The 22,695-nt window shown below is 43.3% G+C and overlaps 1 protein-coding gene across 2 annotated transcripts in view; it reads right to left on the reverse strand.

Annotated features, from left to right (window-relative positions):
* LOC128838139 (guanylyl cyclase C-like) overlaps nt 1-22,695 on the reverse strand; it is a 145,847-nt gene that overhangs the window by 49,704 nt on the left and 73,448 nt on the right. Inside the window, exons 1-7 of one of the 2 annotated variants that reach the window (XM_054030055.1) lie at nt 19,278-19,543; nt 17,161-17,273; nt 16,497-16,564; nt 12,778-12,993; nt 9,725-9,846; nt 8,402-8,498; nt 817-934 (exon numbers count right to left, since the gene is read on the reverse strand). In XM_054030055.1, coding sequence (XP_053886030.1) covers nt 817-934; nt 8,402-8,498; nt 9,725-9,846; nt 12,778-12,993; nt 16,497-16,564; nt 17,161-17,273; nt 19,278-19,488 — 945 coding nt within the window. In that variant the 5' untranslated portion in view covers nt 19,489-19,543. Of the gene's footprint in view, nt 1-816; nt 935-8,401; nt 8,499-9,724; nt 9,847-12,777; nt 12,994-16,496; nt 16,565-17,160; nt 17,274-19,277; nt 19,544-22,695 lie in introns of those variants that run through there. The other variant, XM_054030063.1, reaches the window with a different exon arrangement.

Genomic DNA, 22,695 nt, shown 5'->3' on the forward strand with positions numbered 1-22,695 from the left:
AGGAGTTGGACGAATGGGGGAGCAGCTCCCTGTACAGTAATCCCTCCCCCTGCAGCTGAGGAACGATGGGTGCAGGAAGTGCTGGGGGGGCGGGGGGTTGCAGAGCTTCCTACAGCCGGGGGAGATCTGGGGGTGGGTCTGACCCGGCCCCAGATGCTGTGTAGGAGAAGAGGAAGTCCCATCCTCCCCATCTCAGCCGGGACTAGCAGCTGAGCCTGGTGCAGGGTATGAGCCACCAGCCATGTCTTCTCCAATCCTGCCCCCAACCCACAGTGATCTACCACTCTGCTGGCTGCCCTGGACACCTGAAACATACTGCTGTTTGTGGCATGACAACTTTTGTGGCTTCCCTTTGCTTCCCCGTCAGAAAGTCATTTTTCTGTGGGGAAACAAAGAAATCTGTGGGGGACATAAATTCTGTACATGCGCCGTGGCACAGAATTCCCCCAGGAGTAAAAATTTTCACAGCTCTCTCCCAAGTCCCATAAACTAGACATTTGCAGGCCAATTAAAAGCTTTGAACTTAGTTTGGGCCTCATAGTGTAGCACAACCATCTTGAATCTTTGCTTTGTGATGCTGTAACCCTACATCATGATGTCAGTTTACAGCAGGAGAATCAGATGTCACACTGTCATGACATGAAGAGCTAAACATTGCTATACCACGCTGCTGTTTTACAATGTGATTAATTTGTTTTGTGGGATGAGTACAGTCAGTAGCAGCCTTTTTTTTTTTTTTTTTTTTTTTTTTGGAACACTCTTGTGTGAATACAAGTGGGCTGGATGAAATGATCAGATATGAAATAGTGTGGTTACCAGGTGCTCTTCTGTGGAATTTGTGGAATTCAGTGTGTAACTGGGTGGTGGCAGCGTCAAGACAAGGACATTCCGCATATAACTGTCTGATTTGGTGTTGTTCTGAAAGTAGATGTTACTGCAAAGAAAAACACAAGTGCTTCAGGGACAAGGGATAGCAGGAGCAGGGGAGGTCTCCAGCTCTGCATACCTAGAGAGACCTTCCACCTCTCCCCAAAAGGAACTGTTGATTAACAGGTTCACATGGTAGTTCTCAAACTTTTTGACATTGTACATCACTTTTCACTGTGGTAGATACATCCCCTTCCATTGTTCACACTATCCCTGTGGCAGCTATAGTGTTTAGCTACACAAAATGGTAATATTGGGACGGATCTGAAGAGACCAGATAAAAATAAACACATATGCCTAAATAGATTCTATTGCCCTGCTTTGTTTCTGTGCTGTTTATTTTCTCTCCCTGCTTGCAGCACTTTACACATAGAGAGACTGAGTCCCAGATCCAAAATGCTATCTAGGCTTCTAACTTCTATTAAAATCAGTGGAAGTTAGGAGCCTAAATACCTGGGCCTGAGTCTCTTCTTGGGGTCTGAAGACTCCATTACTACAATCTCTCCAGATTACCTGTCAATTTGTTTTTGACCTCTGATGTATTTACTATCCCTCTAATTTTAGTGTCCTTTACAAACTTGATCGCAGCAGAATTTACACAAAAGAAACACTTGGCCAAGAAAGCTATGAAATAGCTGTGCAGGGTGCAGAGAAGGGCTGGCTTGTTTTTCCTTAGCTTAGTGAGCTAAAAGAGTCTGTGGAAACCATCAAAGTTTGGTGATGAGCCACACTAGCAGGATGGGCCACTGCTTGAAGATGGCTGCTACTTCGCTTCATGACAGAAGCAGCTCCGCAGACCATCTGGAAGTGCTCCACAAACCACAGTCTGAGAACCACTTGCTGAAAGCATCACTGAGAGGAGATTGACTATATCAATGGGAAGGGGCAGTATTATATAATTGTATATGATATAGTTGGATTGCTAAAAGCTCCTTTTGTGACTCTCATCCCATAACCCACATTTGATTGTTCATTCTTGTCTTTTTAACTTTCAGTATGAATTTAGTGCCAGAGTAAGAGCTTTGGAGACCAAAGTCCTCTCTTTAGCCCAAGCACAGGAGGCAGCAGCAGCTAGGACTATAACAGGGTTTAAAAGAGAACTAGACAAATTCATGGAGGTTAAGTCCATTCATGGCTATTAGCCAGGATGGGTAAGGAATGGTGTCCCTAGCCTCTGTTTGTCAGAGGGTGGAGATGGATGGCAGGAGAGAGATCACTTGATCATTATGTGTTAGGTTCACTCCTTCTAGGGCACCTGACATTGGCCACTGTTGCTCAGGAAAGCTGGCTATATTTTAAAGAATCTTTATTGAGGTTGCAGGAAAAAAACATCCCAATGTATAGAAAGAATAGTAAATATGGCAGGCGACCAGCTTGTCTTAACAGTGAAATCCTTGGTGATCTTAAACGCAAAAAAGAAGCTTACAAGAAGTGGAAGATTGGACAAATGACCAGGGAGGAGTATAAAAATATTGCTCAGGCATGCAGGAGTGAAATCAGGAAGGCCAAATCACACTTGGAGTTGCAGCTAGCAAGAGACGTTAAGAGTAACAAGAAGGGTTTCTTCAGGTATGTTAGCAACAAGAAGAAAGTCAAGGAAAGTGTGGGCCCCTTACTGAATGAGGGAGGCAACCTAGTAACAGAGGATGTGGAAAAAGCTAATGTACTCAATGCTTTTTTTGCCTCTGTCTTCACGAACAAGGTCAGCTCCCAGACTGCTGGACTGGGCAGCACAGTATTGGGAGAAGGTGACCAGCCCTCTGTGGAGAAAGAAGTGGTTCGGGACTATTTAGAAAAACTGGACGAGCACAAGTCCATGGGGCCGGATGCGCTGCATCCGAGGGTGCTAAAGGAGCTGGCGGATGTGATTGCAGAGCCATTGGCTATTATCTTTGAAAACTCATGGCAATCAGGGGAGGTCCCGGATGACTGGAAAAAGGCTAATGTAGTGCCCATCTTTAAAAAAGGGAAGGAGGAGGATCTGGGGAACTACAGGCCAGTCAGCCTCACCTCAGTCCCTGGAAAAATCATGGAGCATGTCCTCAAGGAATCAATTCTGAAGCACTTAGAGGAGAGGAAAGTGATCAGGAACAGTCAGCATGAATTCACCAAGGGCAAGTCATGCCTGACTAACCTAATTGCCTTCTATGAGGAGATAACTGGGTCTGTGGATGAGGGGAAAGCAGGGGATGTGTTATTCCTTGACTTTAGCAAAGCTTTTGACATGGTCTCCCACAGTATTCTTGCCAGCAAGTTAAAGAGGTATGGGCTGGATGAATGAACTATAAGGTGGACAGAAAGCTGGCTAGAGCGTCGGGCTCAACATGTAGTGATCAGCGGCTCCATGTCTAGTTGGCAGCCGGTTTCAAGTGGAGTGCCCCAGGGGTCGGTCCTGGGGTCGGTTTTGTTCAATATCTTCATTAATGATCTGGAGGATGGCGTGGACTGCACTCTCAGCAAGTTTGCAGATGACACTAAACTGGGAAGAGTGGTAGATACGCTGGAGGGTAGGGACAGGATACAGAGGGACCTAAACAAATTAGAGGATTGGGCCAAAAGAAACCTGATGAGGTTCAACAAGGACAAGTGCAGAGTCCTGCACTTAGGACGGAAGAATCCCATGCACTGCTACAGACTAGGGACCGAGTGGCTAGGCAGCAGTTCTACAGAAAAGGACCTAAGGGTTACAGTGGACGAGAAGCTGGATATGAGTCAACAGTGTGCCCTTGTTGCCAAGAAGGCTAATGGCATTCTGGGCTGTATAAGTAGGGGCATTGCCAGCAGATCGAGGGACGTGATCGTTCCCCTCTATTCGACATTGGTGAGGCCTCATCTGGAGTACTGTGTCCAGTTTTGGGCCCCACACTACAAGAAGGATGTAGAAAAATTGGAAAGAGTCCAGCTGAGGGCAACAAAAATGATTAGGGGGCTGGAGCAGATGACTTATGAGGAGAGGCTGAGGGAACTGGGATTGTTTAGTCTGCAGAAGAGAAGAATGAGGGGGGATTTGATGGCTGCTTTCAACTACCTTAAAGGGGGTTCCAAAGAGGATGGATCTAGACTGTTCTCAGTGGTACCTGATGACAAAACAAGGAGTAATGGTCTCAAGTTGCAGTTGGGGAGGTTTAGGTTGGATATTAGGAAAAACTTTTTCACTAGGAGGGTGGTGAAGCACTGGAATGGGTTACCTAGGGAGGTGGTGGAATCTCCTTCCTTAGAGGTTTTTAAGGTCAGGCTTGACAAAGCCCTGGCTGAGATGATTTAGTTGGGAATTGGTCCTGCTTTGAGCAGGGGGTTGGACTAGATGACCTCCTGAGGTCCCTTCCAACCCTGATATTCTATGATTCTATGACAGGATACTGGGCTGGATGGACCTTTGGTCTGACCCAATATGGCCATTTTTATGTTCTTATATTCCCAACCCCCATATACACTGCCCCTGCCCTTAATAATATCCCCAGACATTCACGCTGCACCTTTCACCCTGAAGGGATCTCAAAGTGCTTTACAGTCAGGCTTGGACTGACCAATAGGGAAAATTCCCTGGAGCCCACAGGATTTAGTAGCTCTGCAAGAGCCCTCCTAGCAATGGCTGACTTAGCTCTACAGATCAACATCATCTATGCTTGAGTCCTGGCTGGCAGAGGGTTCTTGGCCCAACAGAATTTAAATCCACAGAGCTATCTGGGGAACTCCACCACTGGAGAAATTTGGGGCCTGACCCAGTTACCTTCTGCTGCTTGTTTGGATTTAGCATATTTCTGTGTTGGTATATGAGAAGGCCTGATCTGAGACATCCCATAAACTACAGGGTTATGCTAAAATCAAACACAAGCAGCAGCCAATGGTAGGAGGGCACCATGGCATTGAGGCAGCTGGCCCTGTCAGAAGACCACATGCTGCAGCAGCTGCAGTGGTGGCTCCAATCCTCCTATTCAAGGGACAAAAAATCTCATCCCCCCCCCCCATCCCGGGTGGAGTGCAGATTTAGTCTGTGCTATCACTGCACAGACCACCCTATCTGTAAATATGTATATGCAAGGTGGTGATGCAGGGCCACGTATAAATGAATTTATCTTCAAAACACCTCTATAGAAGTTGTCTATATGGCATCGGCAAAGCGCATTAGAAGGGTGTGATTTGTAAAATGCTTTAACTGCCCTATGTAGACCTTGCTGGCATGAACTAAAAGATACTCAGATCGTGTTAATATAATCCTTTTAGCTTGTTCCAGAAGGGTCTACGCAGGGCAGTAGGAGCACAGTTCATTGAAGCGCTTTATCAATCACATCCCTCTAACATGCTTTGCCTTGCCATGTAGACCAACCCTTAGTGATGTGCCCAAGGTCTGTGGCAGAGTCAGGAATGAAGCCCAAGTGTCCGCGTCCAAGGAGCGTGCCTTAACCAGGAGCACATTTTCCTCCCCAGTCTGGTCTTTACATCTATATAAACACAACACCTCTGAAATATAGGTAGCTGGGTGGGGGAGAGAGGCAACCAGTTTCAGACACCACTCTGCACGCTAGTGAAGGCAGGGAAATTGTGGCCAAGGACACAAGGGCATCCCCCTGATCTTATGGAAAGTGTCATAGGATCCTTGATGTCAACACAATGTTTACAGGACTCCATGTTTTAAAGGTGTCATCTGAAAAACACACACACCAAGTGAACTGCAGGCTACTTCATGTATTCCCTTTGGAGGAGGAAAGATTGAGTTGAGCCTGTTGGAACTTTAACCTGTGATTCCAAGAGGTGTTTGAACCTAGATCTTAGATTACTAAACTATTCCTTTAGTGCCTCAATCCTGACCCAGAGAGGCCAGCTCTAGGATTGAGAGGCATTCAGACTCCATGGTCCTGGAGATTCTTGGCCTCTTTGAGGCTACCACTACTGGAACCAGTTAGTATGGTGAAAACACCTATTGTCTTAGTGATATTGAACTGAGATAACCAGTCCATTTCACATAGAACTGTAACCAGTGAAAGGCTCCATATCCCATTCGTAATCTGAGTTTTCCAGTTTCTTTGCCTGCTAGCCATGGAATGGACCTGATTGGAACTGGTGACTTATAGTCACAGGATATTTAGAGTACCATGAATAGTACCCTGTTCTGTAATATTTTCAATAGCTCTTACATCATTCTAACATCCATAATAAAAATTTGTCCTATACATACAATCAAAGAGATGGTCAATATACTACTGCTACCTGATTTCCTTCAGCTTTATATATTTATGTCCGAGCTTAGTATGTTTCAAAGAGGGATATAATCCTAGGGCAACCCTGAAAGGCCATTTCTCTCAATGCCATCAACACTTATTGACAACAACTCCCTTTCCTGTTATTGCAGATATGTGTTTGAGTAAAAACTTCTAGGCCTCCAGCTGCTGTTCCATCCTGTAATGAAGTCAGAATCTTGCATTTGTGAAATCCTATTGAGATCACTGCTGTGGAGGTCATTGCGATAACCACTTGGTAATAGCCTCTCTCTCACACTTTTATATATGTCTGACAAACTGGAAGATCAGAATAGCAAGAAAACAATCCAGGGGCTAGAGGAAATGGTAAATGTAGGGAAATTTTTAAAAAATCCCATGTGTCATTTGGCCAAATTATGCAACTAAGTAGAACTGGGTAGGAAACAGTTTTCCTGTCCTGCGAGAAATTTCATGATTTTGAAAAGCTTCCCATGCTACAGTGGGAGGAAACAGAGACCTTTGAAATTTTTTCTGTGAAAAATCAGAATTACTAACTATAGAATAACCAATGGCCTAGTGATTATGGCACTCACCTAAGATGGAGGAGACATGAGAGACCTAGGTTCAAATCACTGCTCTGCCTAATTCAGAGCAGAGACTTGAACTGTGATCATCTACATCCCAGCTGAGTGCATTAGCTGCCAGGCTATTCTAAGGTGGATCTCTCCTGTTGAAGCTGTTCCACTTCGTGTAAGTTAAATATTCATTGGCTCAGAAAGAAAGACTGACTCTATAGCCCCATGGTTAGGGCACTCACCAGGGATGAGGTAGACCTGTGTTCAGGTCTCTGCTCTGAATTAGGCAGAGCAGGCCCGAGAACCTAGATGTCTTACAGCTCCTGCATCCTAAGAAAGTGCCATAACCAGCAGGCTATTCCAGGGTCTCTTGCTTTTTTATTTTGAGTCGAAATTTCAACTTGGAGCTGAGAAAAATTTTAATCAAAACTGCCCTTTTGACAGGATTTGACAAATCAACATTTTTGGATGAAAAACTTTGTCAAAAAATTCCTGACCAGCTCTACAACTAAGGGAGATATGAGAAATGTCTACAATTACATTAAGGGCATAAACACCAAGGGCCAGACCTTCACAGGTATTTAGGTGCCTAGTGGGATTTTCAAAAGCAGGTTAGGTCCCTAACTTCCATTGATTTGAATGAGTTAGGTGCCTAACTCACTCGGTGGGCAGTGATTGATCCAGCAGGGGTCAATTTATCGCGTCTAGCCTAGACGCGATAAAACAATCGCCGAGCGCTCTCCTGTCGACACCGGTACTCCACCGGAGCAAGGAGCAAGAGGTGCAGGCGGAGTCAACGGCAGAGCGTCAGCAGTCGACTCACCACAGTGAAGACACCATGGTGAGTAGATCTAAGTACATTGAATTTGTAGCTGAAGTTGCGTAACTTAGATCGACACCTCCCCCCCCCCGTAGACCAGGCCTTAGATGTTTTTGAAAATCCCACCAGGTGCCTCTCTGCCTCTTTAGGTGCCTCTATACCTTTGAAAATTCTAGCCTTCTGGCCAGATTTTCAAAGGAGCCTAAGGTAGTTAGATGCCCAAATCCTAACTGAGTACCTAACTACCTTAGGCTCCTTTGAAGATCCCATCTTAAAGAAGGAGAGAAATCATCTAAGGTGATCTGAAGAGGCTGTAATTGGGAATACTAAGATGAAATCGAGCAAGTGAATATTTAGGCTGAATATCAGGGAATACATCCTAGTAGGGAGATCCATTTGGCTATGGAATAGTCAGTGGAAGTGGTGGAAGCCACACTACTTATGTCATTTAAAATTGGACAAGACAAAGCCCTGGAAAATATCTTTTAGGGTGCATTCCTGCATTTGCTGGTGGGGTAGTAGGGAGGAAGATAGAAAGGACACTAGGTTCTAACTTTGATTTCTGTTATTCTATAATTTCATCCTGCAGTGAGGTCATGACTCTATGATTATGACATCACAGTCCAAAATTTAGATGCCTTTGAAAAAATCTAACATAGATTGGATAAGTGATGTGGAGGATGCGTCCTGGTTCAAACACCAAAAAGCTTTGATAATTGGCTAAAAGGGGGCCAAGAAGACTATGAAAAGGAGGTGACTGGGAAATGTTTCATGGTAAAATGTCTCCTCAGCATGAGAGTTCCTCTTGCACTATTTCCATTAGCTCCATCTTGCAGGAAATGGGAGTGGGAGCAGAAGGAAAACCAGTGGTGATACTTTACTTGTGAAGATCCACCAGGATGATGACTATGTCCTCATCTACTTTCTCTTCCCCTAGGATTGTCTTGACCTCATCTGGGGAGCCACACATGATGATCACTGCAGACCAGGCAAAGACAGATGGAGAGAAGGTGAGAAGCATACAAATAAGGAGAGGAGGACAAATAGAGTTTTACATACTGTTCTTAGACTATAAAATCTAGAATATCAGGGCTACAGCAAGTCAGGGCTGAGAGGCATTGCCAGAAATAGGAGAACAGATAGTTGTGCGTCAGGACAGAACTACACTGTCAGTGGGAGGAGAAAGCTTGCTCAGCACCTGCCCACATTATGCCTGACTCCAGCCATTATCAGCACCTTCCTTTCATGAGCATTAAAATCGCACATAGATGGAGTGCGGCATAAACTACTATCAGTAACATGGTATAGAACAGGGATCAGCAGCCTTTCAGAAGTGGTGTGCAGAGTCTTCATTTATTCACTTTAATTTAAGGTTTCACGTGCCAGTAATACATTTTAACGTTTTTAGAAGGTCTCTTTCTATGTCTATAATATATAACTAAACTATTGTTGTATGTAAAGTAAATAAGGTTTTTAAAATATTTAAGAAGCTTCATTTAAAATTAAATTAAAATGCAGATTCCCCCGGTTCGGTGGCCAGGACTCGGGCAGTGTGAGTGCCACCCTAAATCAGCTCGCGTGCCGCCTTTGGCACGCATGCCATCAGTTGCCTACCCCTGATATAGAAGGTTCTAAGGTAAAGAGCATTAGAAGAAGAAACCATTAATCTGTCACTGGCTTCCTTATTCTCATGCTCCCCCTCCCCAATGATGTCAGGGGTTAGCATTATCATAAGCACTTGTTAATAGAGCTGAGGTATCACCACCATGGCCAAGGTTTCCAGTAGGGATTGGTCATTCCCCCATGTTTGAAATGAGCCCCCTTCTTGCACAAAAGGGGTGTGTGTGAGAGAGAAACAGACACAGAGAGAGAAGCTGGGCATTCTTGTGACACAGGAATCCAAACTATGACCGAGGGCTGCTGGGTTATGAATGCTCCACTGGACAGTGTCATGTCTTCAGAAGATAATCTACCCCAAGAGGCCTCTACAAGCAGAATATGCCCATATGCTTTATCAGGACAGTGGGACAATTGAGTTCTGTGCCATCTTCCCATATTCACAAAAATAGAAGATGAAAAAGAGTATCTGTGCTCTTTCTGCCATAAATTGAAAGATTTCCCCCAGAACATAACCCAAGCAGTAGTGCATAGATAGAGATCAACAGCATGCATGCAAGGGAGAGGGAACTCTCATCTCCCCTTACCATTGCTTTTCCGGCTCTGATCCTTCACAATTTTCTTTAATTGTTCTGGTGTCCTTAAAACCTCTTTGAACTTCACCTCTGAAGAGAAATATGAGACTCCAGCTTCCAGTGCATTGAGGTACCTGATCCAGAGTAGGAAGTGTGGGTTATAGATCAGCAGAAAATATTGCTAATGCCTTACATTTATATAGCACCTTCCCTCATTAATAATCCTAAAATGTCTGATAGACTGTTTACAGCACATAAGGATCACTTCACCTACTACAGAAATTTAGCCACTTCTGGGCTGGAATGCAGCAGCCATTCTGCATCAATAAAGTTAAACAACAGAATTTGGGAGGGAAAGCAGTACAGAGAATGTGAGCATAAAAAGGAAAACTTTTAACCTGACCAACAACCACTTAAATCTGGTATTATAAAGAATTGGGGAATCCTAGAAGATACAAATTAAAGTTCAAAGGAGCAAATGTGGTTTTCCAAGGGACTGCTTAAAGACCTGAGGTTTTAAAAAAAAGTGATTAAAAAAATATAGGAGGCAAGAAAATAAGAGTGCAAAATCAAGTAAGACTCACTGGAAAGAGATAAGGAGAGGAAAAAAGCAGAATGAGTAAATGCTAGGTAAAAGCACTAACGGGACATTTCTATCTGAAAATTTTGTATCTCCTATAGTTACGAAAGAGACTTTGTCTCACTATGTCTGAAAAATTAGTGGAGGGAGAACAAATAATTTTCTCTATTTTTCCTCCCCTGGTTTGCTTAGTTTGTGATCTAACAGCACGTGGGGCACCATCCTTTGAGGTGCTGAACACCTTTTTCTCCCATTGTCTTCAGTAAGAAAAGAGGGTGCTCTGCACCTCACCAGGATCATGCCCTTAGTGAGTAAGGCTCCAATCTTGCACACATTCAGGTGTCTTAACAAATTTACACACATGAATAGTCCCGTTGAAGATACTCATGCCTCTAAATATTTGTGGGGTGGAAATAATCAGGCCATATTATTTAATAAGTGCTTTATCAGAAATTGGATTTTTTTAAAGAAAATAGTGAATTTAAAACACTTCAAGTTAACCACAACACTTTACACAAAATAAGTCCTGCCTGAATATAACAATAAAAGAAAAAAGTTTGAACAATTAGGAAGAAAGGAAGACCATGAAAAGTAGTACTGATAAAGGAAATACAAGAAAATACTTGGAAAATATGAAAATACACAAATCAGCAGCTCTGAATGGTAGGAAACCTAAGGTATTAAAGGAATCTAGCTAAAGAATGTATGGTACCATGGACATTCATTTTTGGAAAGTTATGGAGAACTGGGGATATAGCAGAAGATTAGAGAAAAAACACTATTTTTCAAAACATGAAAGAAAAATGATCCTGGCAATTACCATCCTTGTAGGTCAAGTTTCTATCCTTAATAAAAGGACAAATACTAAGAGAAAATGCTCATTAAACACCTATGAGATAATGGAACTGGGATTGTATTTTAGTTCCCAATTCAATAGAGCACTTAAATACATGCTTAAGTCAATAGGGTTTAACCTGATGCATAAAATTCAGCAGGTACTTATGTGTTTTCCTGACAAAGGGCAATAAAGAATAAATCTTTCCACACAAACTTGATTGCTTTCTTAGTTTAATTTCCAAATCACTGAAAGAGTGGAGTGTACTAAATGTAATATTTGGATGTTAATAAAGCAATTGTCTCAATCTTACTTGAAAAATTAATTCAAACTGGGATAGGAACACACTCAAACTGACAATTGGCTGATTGATGGACATAAACAAAGGGTAATGATAAATAGCAATATATTGTGTGGGTAAAGTGTCTATTGGACTATCACAGAGATTGATATTAAGTCTGTACTAACATCTTCATTAATGGAAGAAAGAGTAAAATATACTAATACAACTCCAATATGATATGAAATTAGGAGGAATTGTACCTACCAGTGAGGACAATGAAAAAACCACCAAGGGACTTAGAAAGATTAAAGTCTGGGCAAAAAGTAACTAAATAAGATTGATTCAACTTGGGAAAAGGCAATGTACTGTAACTAAAGGAAAAAAATCAGTATCATTGATTGAAATTCAAGGGTAATGAAGAAGACTCTAAAAAACTGAACAAGGCCTAAGGGTGATAGCAGACAGCAGATTAGATATGATTTTACAATGCTATGACAGAAAGATCAGCCCCTGCAGTTGCAGATACTGAAGTATCATGTCACAGAGCAGAAAAGTAATAATATCCCTCTATGGCCATGGTCTGGTGAGACCATACCTACGCTATTGCTTTCATTTTAGGTCATTTCATTCAGAGAAGAACATTGATCAGAGTTTGAAAGGCATTCAGTGTAACAAAAATAACCAGTGACTGGAGGGACTAAGGTGAGAAAGAATTAAAAGCGCTAACTCAGGCCCTGAACTTGCAGACTTTTATGCACAGCAGTAGTACTAAATGGGACCTCTCACGTGTTAAGCCAGATGCATAACCATTTACATCAGGGATTTAAACAGTCTACAAATGTTTGAATGGTGTAAACCCAAGGGCTTGATTTTTTCCTCCGTTTCATACACCCTTTCCCCCTTGCAAGATGCAAGTAACAACCGGACTGATTTGTATCCTGTGTGGGGACAATCAGGCATCAAGGAGGAAGTAGAGGAATTACTTAGGATGATACAGAAGGTCATTACTAGGAGTGATGGGATGAAATTGAAATAGGGAAAATTTAATTTAGATGCTAACAAAAACTCTGGCAGTGAAATCTATTAGACTGTGAAATATTCTCCCAATGGACGTGATGAAAATCTGTAACTTGGAAACATTTGCAAGCAGACTGGACATAGCACTGGTAAATGTAGTGTAGAGAATATTGGTGTTCTGGAAAGGAGAGGGATTGGATGGTCTAATTGGTCTTTTCCAATTCTCAGTTCTATGAGAGCAATAAAGAGAGTTAGAGAGAGAAATCTAAGGACAGCCTAAAGAAAACATGCCAGAGGTGAGTCTGAGTTTTCTTGGACTGTAGCTGGGAGAGACTTGGGAATGCTCTTACCAGAAGCAGTCTTCTGTGGTGTTATTTGTCTTATAGAGGTAGGTGGATTCCCAGGAGCTGGTTTTGAATGGCAATTTGGACTCTTTCCAGAAATCAACTAAGAAGTAGATCAGTTTCCTGGCTGGAGTCAGGATTCGAGTTAGGTTGTCTTTGTAGTCACATGACAGCCCAAAGCTCCCTGCAGAGATCAGAGGGAGGCCCAATATTGTGTCAACGCTAAGGGGGAAGAGGAGAGGGGGGAAAAAACAATATGATTGTTACATGATAGCTTATCTTCCACCTGGGGAGCCTTCCTGAAAACACTACAGGCAGCCTCCAAGTGATGGCTGCTATGACTCTACAAGGACATGTAATGAGACCACATGTCTCCTGACTCCATCTTGGGATGTCGGTATTTTTCCACAGACCACTCTGGGAACCGAGCTTTGGGAACAATGGGTTCCCACCATATGCAAAAGCTATATAAGGCAGGGAGTGACATCATCTGGTGTTCTTCTCTCCCCGCCCAAGAAGACTCCTGGAAACACCTGAGGAACAAAGACTGGACTGGAGGAAGTGCTGGACCTGGGCTAAAGGGATTTCTAGCCTGTGAATGAAACATTTGGGGATTCTGAGCTGTAAAGCAAGTGCAGCTTGCCCCTTAAGAATCTGCAGCCTGCTTGTATCATCTCTTAGGATGAGAATCTGCTATTCATATCAAATCTATCTAGTATATCAAATTTAGTTTGGATTTTTTGCTTGATAGGTAATCGGCTTTGATCTGTTTGCTATCACTTAAAATTTATCTTTGGTAGTTAATAAAAAGCAGGGGTAGGAATAGCTCAGTGGTTTGAGCTTTGGCCTGCTAAACCCAGGGTTGTGAGTTCAATCCTTGAGTGGGCCACTTAGGGATGCAGCAAAATCAGTACTTGATCCTGCTAATAAAGGCAGGGGGCTGGACTCAATGACCTTTCAGGGTCCCTTCCAGTTCATAAGATAGGTTGTTTTTGCTTTATCTAACCAGTGAGTTGGAGTGAAGTGTATGGCAATCATAGCTCAGGGCAAAGGCTGTTGCATATTCCTCTCCACATTGAGGGACGGGGTGAATTTTATGAACTTACACTGTACAGTTCTCTGTGCAGTGCAAGACAGTATAGTTTGGGGTTTATACTCCAGAGGGGGTGCGTGCCTGAGGAGCTGGGAGTTGCCTTTGCTGTAGCCTTCCAACGCAGGGGCTGGTCAGAGAGCCTGCATGTAACTGCAGCTGGGTGTGTCCCTACCTGTATATATGCTGGTGAAAGTGCAGGCTGGAGGGCTTTGCAGCTTGACAAGCAGTACAGGGTGAGAGGGAGCCCAGGCTGGTGGGTCAGAGGGCCAAGTAGCACCCCAGTTCTGGGTGGCACCCTGGGGGGAACCCATCACAGTTGCTGTGATGCCATCTTCTGCTTCTAGGAGTGGGTCTGAAACCTATCAACTTATTTTAAACAGTTCATGGAACAGCTATCAGATGGTGATGATTGTCATTTTCTTGAGGCCAGAGGGGAGCTAGAAACAAAAAGCTACCTGTCTGCTAACCAATCCCTTGTGTAATCTTTCTCTCAACCTCTAGGTGTGATATAAGAACCTCCAGAACCAGTTATCACATTTCATCTTATGTAGAAGGGTGAAATTATTGTACAGTGCCAGCCTCTGCACTAAGGCAATCTAAAATAGCTTAGTGAAGTCTTGTTATTTCCATCAAGCCAGTTTTGGATGAACTGTGGGCTGTCATCCTTTGCCAGGTGAATGATGTCAGATGAATCACAGGCCACCAATAGCCACTCTTCTTAAATGGGTTTTAGCATTTCACGGAGCAGGGCTGGAGGAGAGATTCTCAGAGCAATTGACAAATCTTACTTCTACAACCAGACTTCTTAGTGTATTTTGGGTAAGGGGAAATAGCAGTGGTTATAGAGACAAACATGGCAAACCTCCACCTGGGATGAATTTATGAAAACACCACTATTTTTTCTCCATAGAGAGGTTGTAATGGGTGAAGGTATTTTCTGCAATGTTGCACTGTTATCACATTACACTAGAAAAATTCTGCAGTTCTTTTGGGACCATCTTTTACACTTCATAGGAAATATTGTACTGAACAATATGGCAATTAGAATTATCTGGCACTGGTATGACAGAACTATTGTCTAACTTTATCTCCAGGTAAAGTCCATTATTATTATTAAGCAATGTAGCTTATGTTTGACGCAGTAGAAAAGGGGGAGCCAGTGGAGGGATGTACAGTGCTTGGGAGGACAACTGATGCAATGAGCCAGGAAGATGATTTAATTGTTAAAATGGAAATTTACCAGGCTGGTTTAGAGTACTGCCAGGTAAAGTACCTGCTTTTGGTTCCCAAATCTGTTCATTTTACCCTGGGTCAACTTGGTTGCCTAATGGTTAGTGCTCTTCATTGCCATGCAGAAGCTTCAACTCCTCATAAACCTTCTGAATTAACTGGGGGGACTGAGGGAGAGAAGACTTGGGAATTATTGTAAACAACTCGGTGAAGCTGTTTGATTAAGGTACAGCAGGAGTCCAAAAAAGCAATGCTAGGATGCTTAAGGAATGGAATGGAGTGTAATACAGAAAATATTATAATACTGCTATATGCAAAGCAGGTAATATTGTATAATATAAATCAATCATACACCCTCACAAGGAATGATATGTTCAGTTCTTGTCATCCCACATCAGAAAGGATATAGAAGAAACAGAATGGGGTCAGAGGTGGGCAGTCAAAATGAGTAGGGACATGGAAAAACTCTTGTATGAGGGAGACTGAAAAGTCTGGAATGCTTTACCTTAGAGAGGAGGCAAATACAAGGGAGAATGATTAAAAACATACAAAACAGTGAGTGGAAAAGAGAAGGTGGATTTATATTCACGCTGACTCATATTAAAAGAGCAAAGAAACATTCAATGCAGTCGAAAGAAGGTAAATTCAAAACTGATTAAAGAAAATATTTTTTCACACAACTCACAAATAGCCTATAGAACGCCTTGCAACACGATGTCGTTGAGGCCTAGAGAGTAGCAGGATTCAAAAAAAGGTCAGACCATAATTTTATGAATAACAATATTTGCACTTATATATACACACAAAATTTTACTCTTGTGTTGTTCATGTATATAACTAAATATATTTTTAAAAACAAGAATTTGGAAGGCATATAATCACTCATATTTCATGGAATGAGCAACCTTCTAAATATTGGGGGTTAGGAGGAAACCGTCTCTTAGTGCACATTATCTCAGCACTGTCTTCTGCAAGGTTTCTTGCACCTTCCTCTGAAGCATCTACTACAGTCCACAGCCAGTGACAGGATACTTGTCTAGATGCACCACTTGTCTGAGCCAGTATGGAGATTCCTGTGTTCAAGATAATTTCTATCTCCTCCTGCGAGTGTTAAAGAGGTAGCCCGCTGAGACCTTGAGTGATCGGACTACTTTTTGTCAATCATTATCACTCCTCTCCTGAGTCCTACCTGGTAAAGCAGTTGCATGAATAAGCTCTTTAGGGGGCATTTTGTCCTTGCCAGAGGTAGTGGCCAGGTATAAGTGCTCTGTAGGACCCTGATTGTGAAGCACAGTATGCCCCACACACAAGTTCAGTGTCTCTGCTAGTCTGAATAGGAAACAATTTTGTTGAGTATTTTACTTCCTTGGAACACAGTAATGTTTTTTTTTTTGATACTTACGAGACCATCTGGTACGTGGCATAAGTACAAGTGGGTCCCAGGACAACGCAGCCAAGTGTGCCACTATTCTGTAAGAGATAAAAGAGCATTTGCAACGGAGAGTGCAAAGTGAGGGAAGGGGCTACAGATATGGGAAATGCAGAATGTGGAGCAAGGCGCAGGCAAGGGGGATTGGGAGGAGACTGTGAAATGTGAAAAGACACAACACCAAGATAAACTGCCACTGAGCAAGTGCAGAGTGTAGAGAGAAGGGGCTGTGGAATGAGGGAACGGATAAGAGGATGAATCTGGAGCAAGAGAAGAAGGGAGGTGACAGAATGATGCATGGCAGTGTGTGGTCTGCACAGAGGTGTATGACAAAGCTGTGTGGGAGCTCAGGTCTGGAACAGCAGGGAGACTACATGTCAGAATTAAAATGCATCGTTAGAGCTGTGTTGGAATTGCAGGTGAGGAGCAAAGTGGCTCAAGAGAGGCTAGCTATACAGATGTACGGGGCAGAGAGTAGGAATTAGGGGGTGCTATAAATTGGAAATGAGGGGAACTGAGTGTCTGTGTAGGAAGCTTGTACTTTGCACCAGTACACACTATACCTGCCTCTAGCCAACACTCAACACACTTTCACAAACAGAAAAGAATGATTCCTGTAGAAATACCTAGTACTCACATAAAGTTGCTTGACGACCTCCACACCCTCACAGGTGGTAGTGTGACAACCCTGTGAGACATACAGTGAAGTGTTGAAGCCATGGTAGGTGGCGTTGATTGTCACATTTTTTCCTATAGAAGGAGAAATGGGAAATAGCATTACAAGACACATCTACTCACTGATGCACTGAGGGTCCCTCTCTGTTCATTCATGAGACAGAGCAGTACAGTCTCATACTAACAGGGCCAGATTAAGAACATTCTGGGTCCTGGAGACAGAATATCCTGAGCCCTGCTATACTCTCTGCCCTCGGGGGCCTCCCTTCGGTGTTTTTAATTGTTTGGAAGGGTTGGAAGGTCTCCGTTTCAAAAACCTCTGTGCAGCCCACACTTACCCTGCAGCAGTGGCTCCTGTCCTATGGGGCTGGGGCTGGCTCCCTACTCTGGGCATTGTGACCTGTCACTTGGTGTCAGAACACTGCTCAGGTTTGTCCCAGCTGGGCCAAATTTGAGTGTCACTGCAAGTGAGTGCAGATCGCAACATTACTTACTGCAATTCCATGGGTTTGGGGATGGTGTAGTCTTCTGAGGGACCTGGGCTATGGCCCTGTTAGCCCATCCATTAATATGGGCCTGCATACTAAGAGGCCTCCTTTCCCAAAATTCACTGGGAAGCAATTCCCCCTACCCTCCATTCCCCTGAATAAGATTGCAGAGTTAGCTCCACTATAGAGGGCTGACATTCTTCGCTGAAGCGTCAGGTATTGGGCATGATCAGAGACAGAATATCAGATGATTTTTAAAGCTACAGGAAAAAAATCAGAAGGCATCAAATTCAAATGAAACAAAAAGACAAAACATTAAAAATGGAGAGGAAAAGGAGATAGTTTTCTTGGAACTTGCTGTAACAGGACATTATGGAGGGAAATAGTTTAATGCAGAGGTTCTCAAACTGCTCTGTGGACCACCAGTGGTCCATGAGCTCCATTCAGATGGTCTGTGGATAGTTCCCTGTAAGGTGCACGCCTGAGTGGCTGCACACGAGAGAATGACGGGCCACCCACCTAATTAGTGGAGCTGCACAATCATGGCTCCAATAATTAGGTTCCTGGACTCTGGAGAAGATGCACATGTAAGGTGAGGTGGTGACCTTGGGGGGAATACAGGGTAGATGGGAGGGGGCAGTGGGGTGAGAAGGTGGGTGGGGGGAATTTGAGATGTTCAGGGTTGCAGCAGCCAGAGAAAGAGGCGATCTTCCCCAGCTCCAGGGCTGCAGCTGCTTGGGAGATGCAGCCCTCCTTCCCAGCCCCAGCTCTGTGGCTGCTGCAGTGGGGGAAAGAGGGAGAGACCACCTTCCTTCCCAGTCCCAGCTTGGGGGCTGCCATGGCAGGGGAGAGAGGGCACATCCATTGCATTAGAAAAGTAAAACTACTGATATGAAAATATGAGTTGTGTGCTTTTATTTGTAGAACAAAAAATTTTAATTATTTTTTTATATAGCGCTTTTATCCAAAGTGCTTTAAAATAGTTCGCTAACAGTACAAACAACATTTGGAAAGATCATTAAGTGGCTTGTCGAGACCCTCAGCAATTTTCAAGTGGTCCGTGGAAAAAAAAAGTTTGAGAACCATTGGTTTAGTGATATTGAAAAGAGGGGTTAGATATGAAAATGAGTAAGACTAGCATCTGTAGTGATGCTACCTAAATTAAAAATTATAAGGGCTGCTGATCCCCACACTTCAGGGAATAATCTGAGCAGCAGCTGGGGTCAGGATGAAATTTCTGATCTGTTCTGCTAGAGGAGGAGCCAGGATACTGGACTCAATGGACCCTTGATCTGGTCTGTTCTGGTTCAGCAGTTCCTATGTTCTCAATCCCAACTGAACATCTTCAGAAATTAACTCAGGGAAGGGTTTGCATCAATTTGCACACAAACATCCCTGGTTCAATCTTTGCACTGTGGCTCCGCTGCTTGGAAAGAAGGGGATAGTTATTGTCTAATCTACATGGTGACTAGACAGCCCAAGAACAGCTCTGAGGCGCAGTTTGTAGAAGCACTGACTGAGGGGGACCGGAGCTCACAGTCTGACCCAAAAACTCTAAAGGGGAAAAGAACACACAGCTTCACACCCTTACCTGCCTTCTGCAGCTGCTCTTCTACAATACGTAGTCCCAGCTGCACAGCTGGTTTTATTTTATCGAAGGTCCATGGAAGGTCTGAGTGATTCAGCTGCATCACATTGATTACATAATTGTCCTTGACACACTTGCCCTCACCAACCTGCCACAGCAGCTGGAGACAGAGGAGCAATGGCCAGAGGTCCGGACCCAGCATTCGTTGCCTCATTACTCCTCTCAGTTTAGACCCATATCCCAATGCTCACACATACACGCGCACTACATTGTTGTTGTTCCTGGATAGGCTGAAACAAAGATTCATGTTGTATATCCACCGATTAGCTATACCGTATCTCTTTCACCCCTTCACTCTCTCTCCTTTTCTGCCTCCACCTCCACCCCACGCCCATCTACCCTAACTGGCACATCTGCTTGTGAAGAATTAAAAGCAACAGAACTCAGGAAAGCAGAGAGGCCAAAGGTTGCTTTGTGTGTTTGCTCATGGAAAGGTTGAGGCTATAAAAGAGAGATATTACTGGCACCTTGTCTGATAAGGATAACTTTGCATCACAAGTGAACTGATGGGTAGAGACGAGAAAGAAGGAGGGGCCAACTGGGTTGTAAAAGGAGGCCATTTAAAATGGATATAAAGTAAAAGATCCATTAAAGCCCCAGAGGAACACAGATGGTTGCTTTGTGTTTGTTTTGCCCTGCCACGTCACCCCTTTTGGCTGTGCCCCTAAGTTTGGGGGTTATTAGATCACTCTATATAATTTTCATGTCTTTAAGATACCATTTTCATTCCTTTAGTTTTTCCCATCAAAATGATTTTTAGTGCTGGCAAAAAATGTCTGACTGAAAACCTCCAGGATCAGCACAGAATCAATCTTTTAGGAATCCCCCAATATCACCCTGGGCAATGTGCCCCAACTCTGCTATAGAGAAACACCTCTAGGGAATGCAGTTTTCAGAGTCTATTGAGGCCTTGGCCTGTCTCCTGAGACTACCAATGAGGGGGCCAATTATGTTAATTGTTTTTGTGATGTGGCTGCTAAGAGTCATTCAGGGATCTAATTCCTGCAGGTCACAGATTTGACATGTGGGACCAACGCCAAACCTCAAATCATTCAGAGCTAACAAGGTAGTATTCTGAGTAGATCCTCTCAAGAACACATCCCGAGAATGTTCTCAAATCAGTGAGTAAGAAAAGGTAAAAAAAATCTACCATCCCCTGGCTATTCTGACAAGGGAGGAAAGGAAATAGAAAGGTAGAGGGAGCCAACAGCTCTTAAGGCAGATAAATATTGAATCCATATTTTACTGAATGTGATGGATCTTGCATTTTGGGACTAATGGACATCCACGGCAGCTACTAACTGTCCACCAGAACCTGGACTGAAGCCCCACTGAAGACTAAATCAACTTTTATAACTTTCCAGAGATTATTTAAAAACAAAACAAGGAAATTAAACACCATCTGTGCAAATACAGTGTTTCTCGCACAGACCAACTGAATTGAAACCAGAGTTTTTTTGGTTTATCTCATTATAAAAGCCTGTATTTAAAAGAGCACTATATATTTTATACCTGTTTACAAAGTCCATGTAATATTTTATATGAACCTACCCCGATGCCAAATAAATGCTTCACTGTTCTTTATCTTTGGAGGGAGGGGGAGATAACTCAATGTCAGCAGTCAGGTTTATGAGCAAACCACATTACTCTATCCAGCACTTATAAGTGAGTCTAGAATTGCAAACCAGCACATTCAACCCTGTGCTTATAAACAGTAATGTAGGAACTCTAAAATAACAAGCTGGTATAGAAGTATGAGCACAGGAGTGGATGGATGGACCATCAGATTGGGAATAGAAGATGGAGCCTTTCATGTCTAGTTCATTGGCTCATCTCTGGATGTTCTGGGGTAATTACTCATTGAGGGCCTGAGCTTTCTCCCACTTAAGTCAATGGGAGACTTGTCAATGGGAGCAGGCTTTGGGCCTAAATGCTCTTCTTAGTCTGCCTACTGGAAGCAGTCAGCAAATATTAGTAAAGTTACTGGAATTAAGTATGTTACATTTGCATGTCATGATAACTATGAGAATAGTGTAATGTACTGGGATATATCTACTATTTATTGGATTTAACTGCAACTTAAAACTGCCCTCTAAAAACCCAATGCAAAAATAACTAAAGTTTCAAAACAGCAGCACATTTCTCCCCTCTTTGCCACATAACTGAATCCCCAGGCAGCACTCATATTATAAAGCAATAGCTCCCACCCCTCACGGCCTCACCAAGCAAAAACAGAAATCCTGGTTTTTTTATATCTGTTGCTGTCCTCTTCTCATGGAATATGTCATCTGCTCATGTCAAGTTTGATTGCATTGTCCTCAAGTGGCTTGAGGCCTTGAAAGCAGGTACAAGCCGTAGTACTACTAATGGCTAATGGAGATCTTCCTTTAGATCGCTTAGTAGATACCTATGTTATGAGTACTATTCCCTGATGCTTTAGACCATATTCCGCCTTCAGATATACATGAACAACTCACATTCAAAAAAATGGACGCTAACTTTGTTTAGGGGAGAAACTTGGTCCCTTGCCAACAAGTATAATATCTGGGTATGTGTTATGTGAACACAGACTTTTGTAAATATTCAAAACACTGAGAAAGAGAGAGTGAGTTTCCTGAATTTCAGTGTTATATGTGAAATCTTGGCTCCATTGAAATTCATAAGAGTTTTACACTGACTTTAGTGGAGCCAGGATTTCGTCCCGACTCAAGGACACTGCTTGTTTGCCCAGCTTGCTGTTGTACTGGATAATAAACGACTGGATTTTGTTCAATCTAGTTTAAACAGATAATACTGCTTTAACTACCTGTTCCAAAACTACTCTGAGTGCATCTCTCTTAGGCCTGGTCTACACTAGGCGTTTATGTCGAAGTTAGCGCCATTACATCGAATTAACCCTGCACCCGTCCACACTGCGATGCTATTTAGTTCGACATAGAGGTCTCTTTAATTCGACTTCTGTACTCCTCCCCGACGAGGGGAGTAGCGCTAAATTCGACATGGCCATGTCGAATTAGGCTAGGTGTGGATGGAAATCGACGCTAATAGCTCCGGGAGCTATCCCACAGTGCACCACTCTGTTGACGCTCTGGACAGCAGTACGAGCTCGGATGCTCTGACCAGCCACACAGGAAAAGCCCCGGGAAAATTTGAATTTGAATTCCTTTTCCTGTCTGGCCAGTTTGAATCTCATTTCCTGTCTGGACACCGTGGCGATCACAGCAGCACTGGCAACGATGCAGAGCTCTCCAGCAGTGATGGCCGTGCAGTCTGTGAATAGAAAGAGGGCCCCAGCATGGACTGATCGGGAAGTCTTGGATCTCATCGCTGTGTGGGACGATGAGTCCGTGCTTTCTGAGCT

The sequence above is a fragment of the Malaclemys terrapin genome, chromosome 1, assembly GCF_027887155.1.
Source record: "Malaclemys terrapin pileata isolate rMalTer1 chromosome 1, rMalTer1.hap1, whole genome shotgun sequence".
NCBI lineage: Eukaryota > Metazoa > Chordata > Testudines > Emydidae > Malaclemys > Malaclemys terrapin.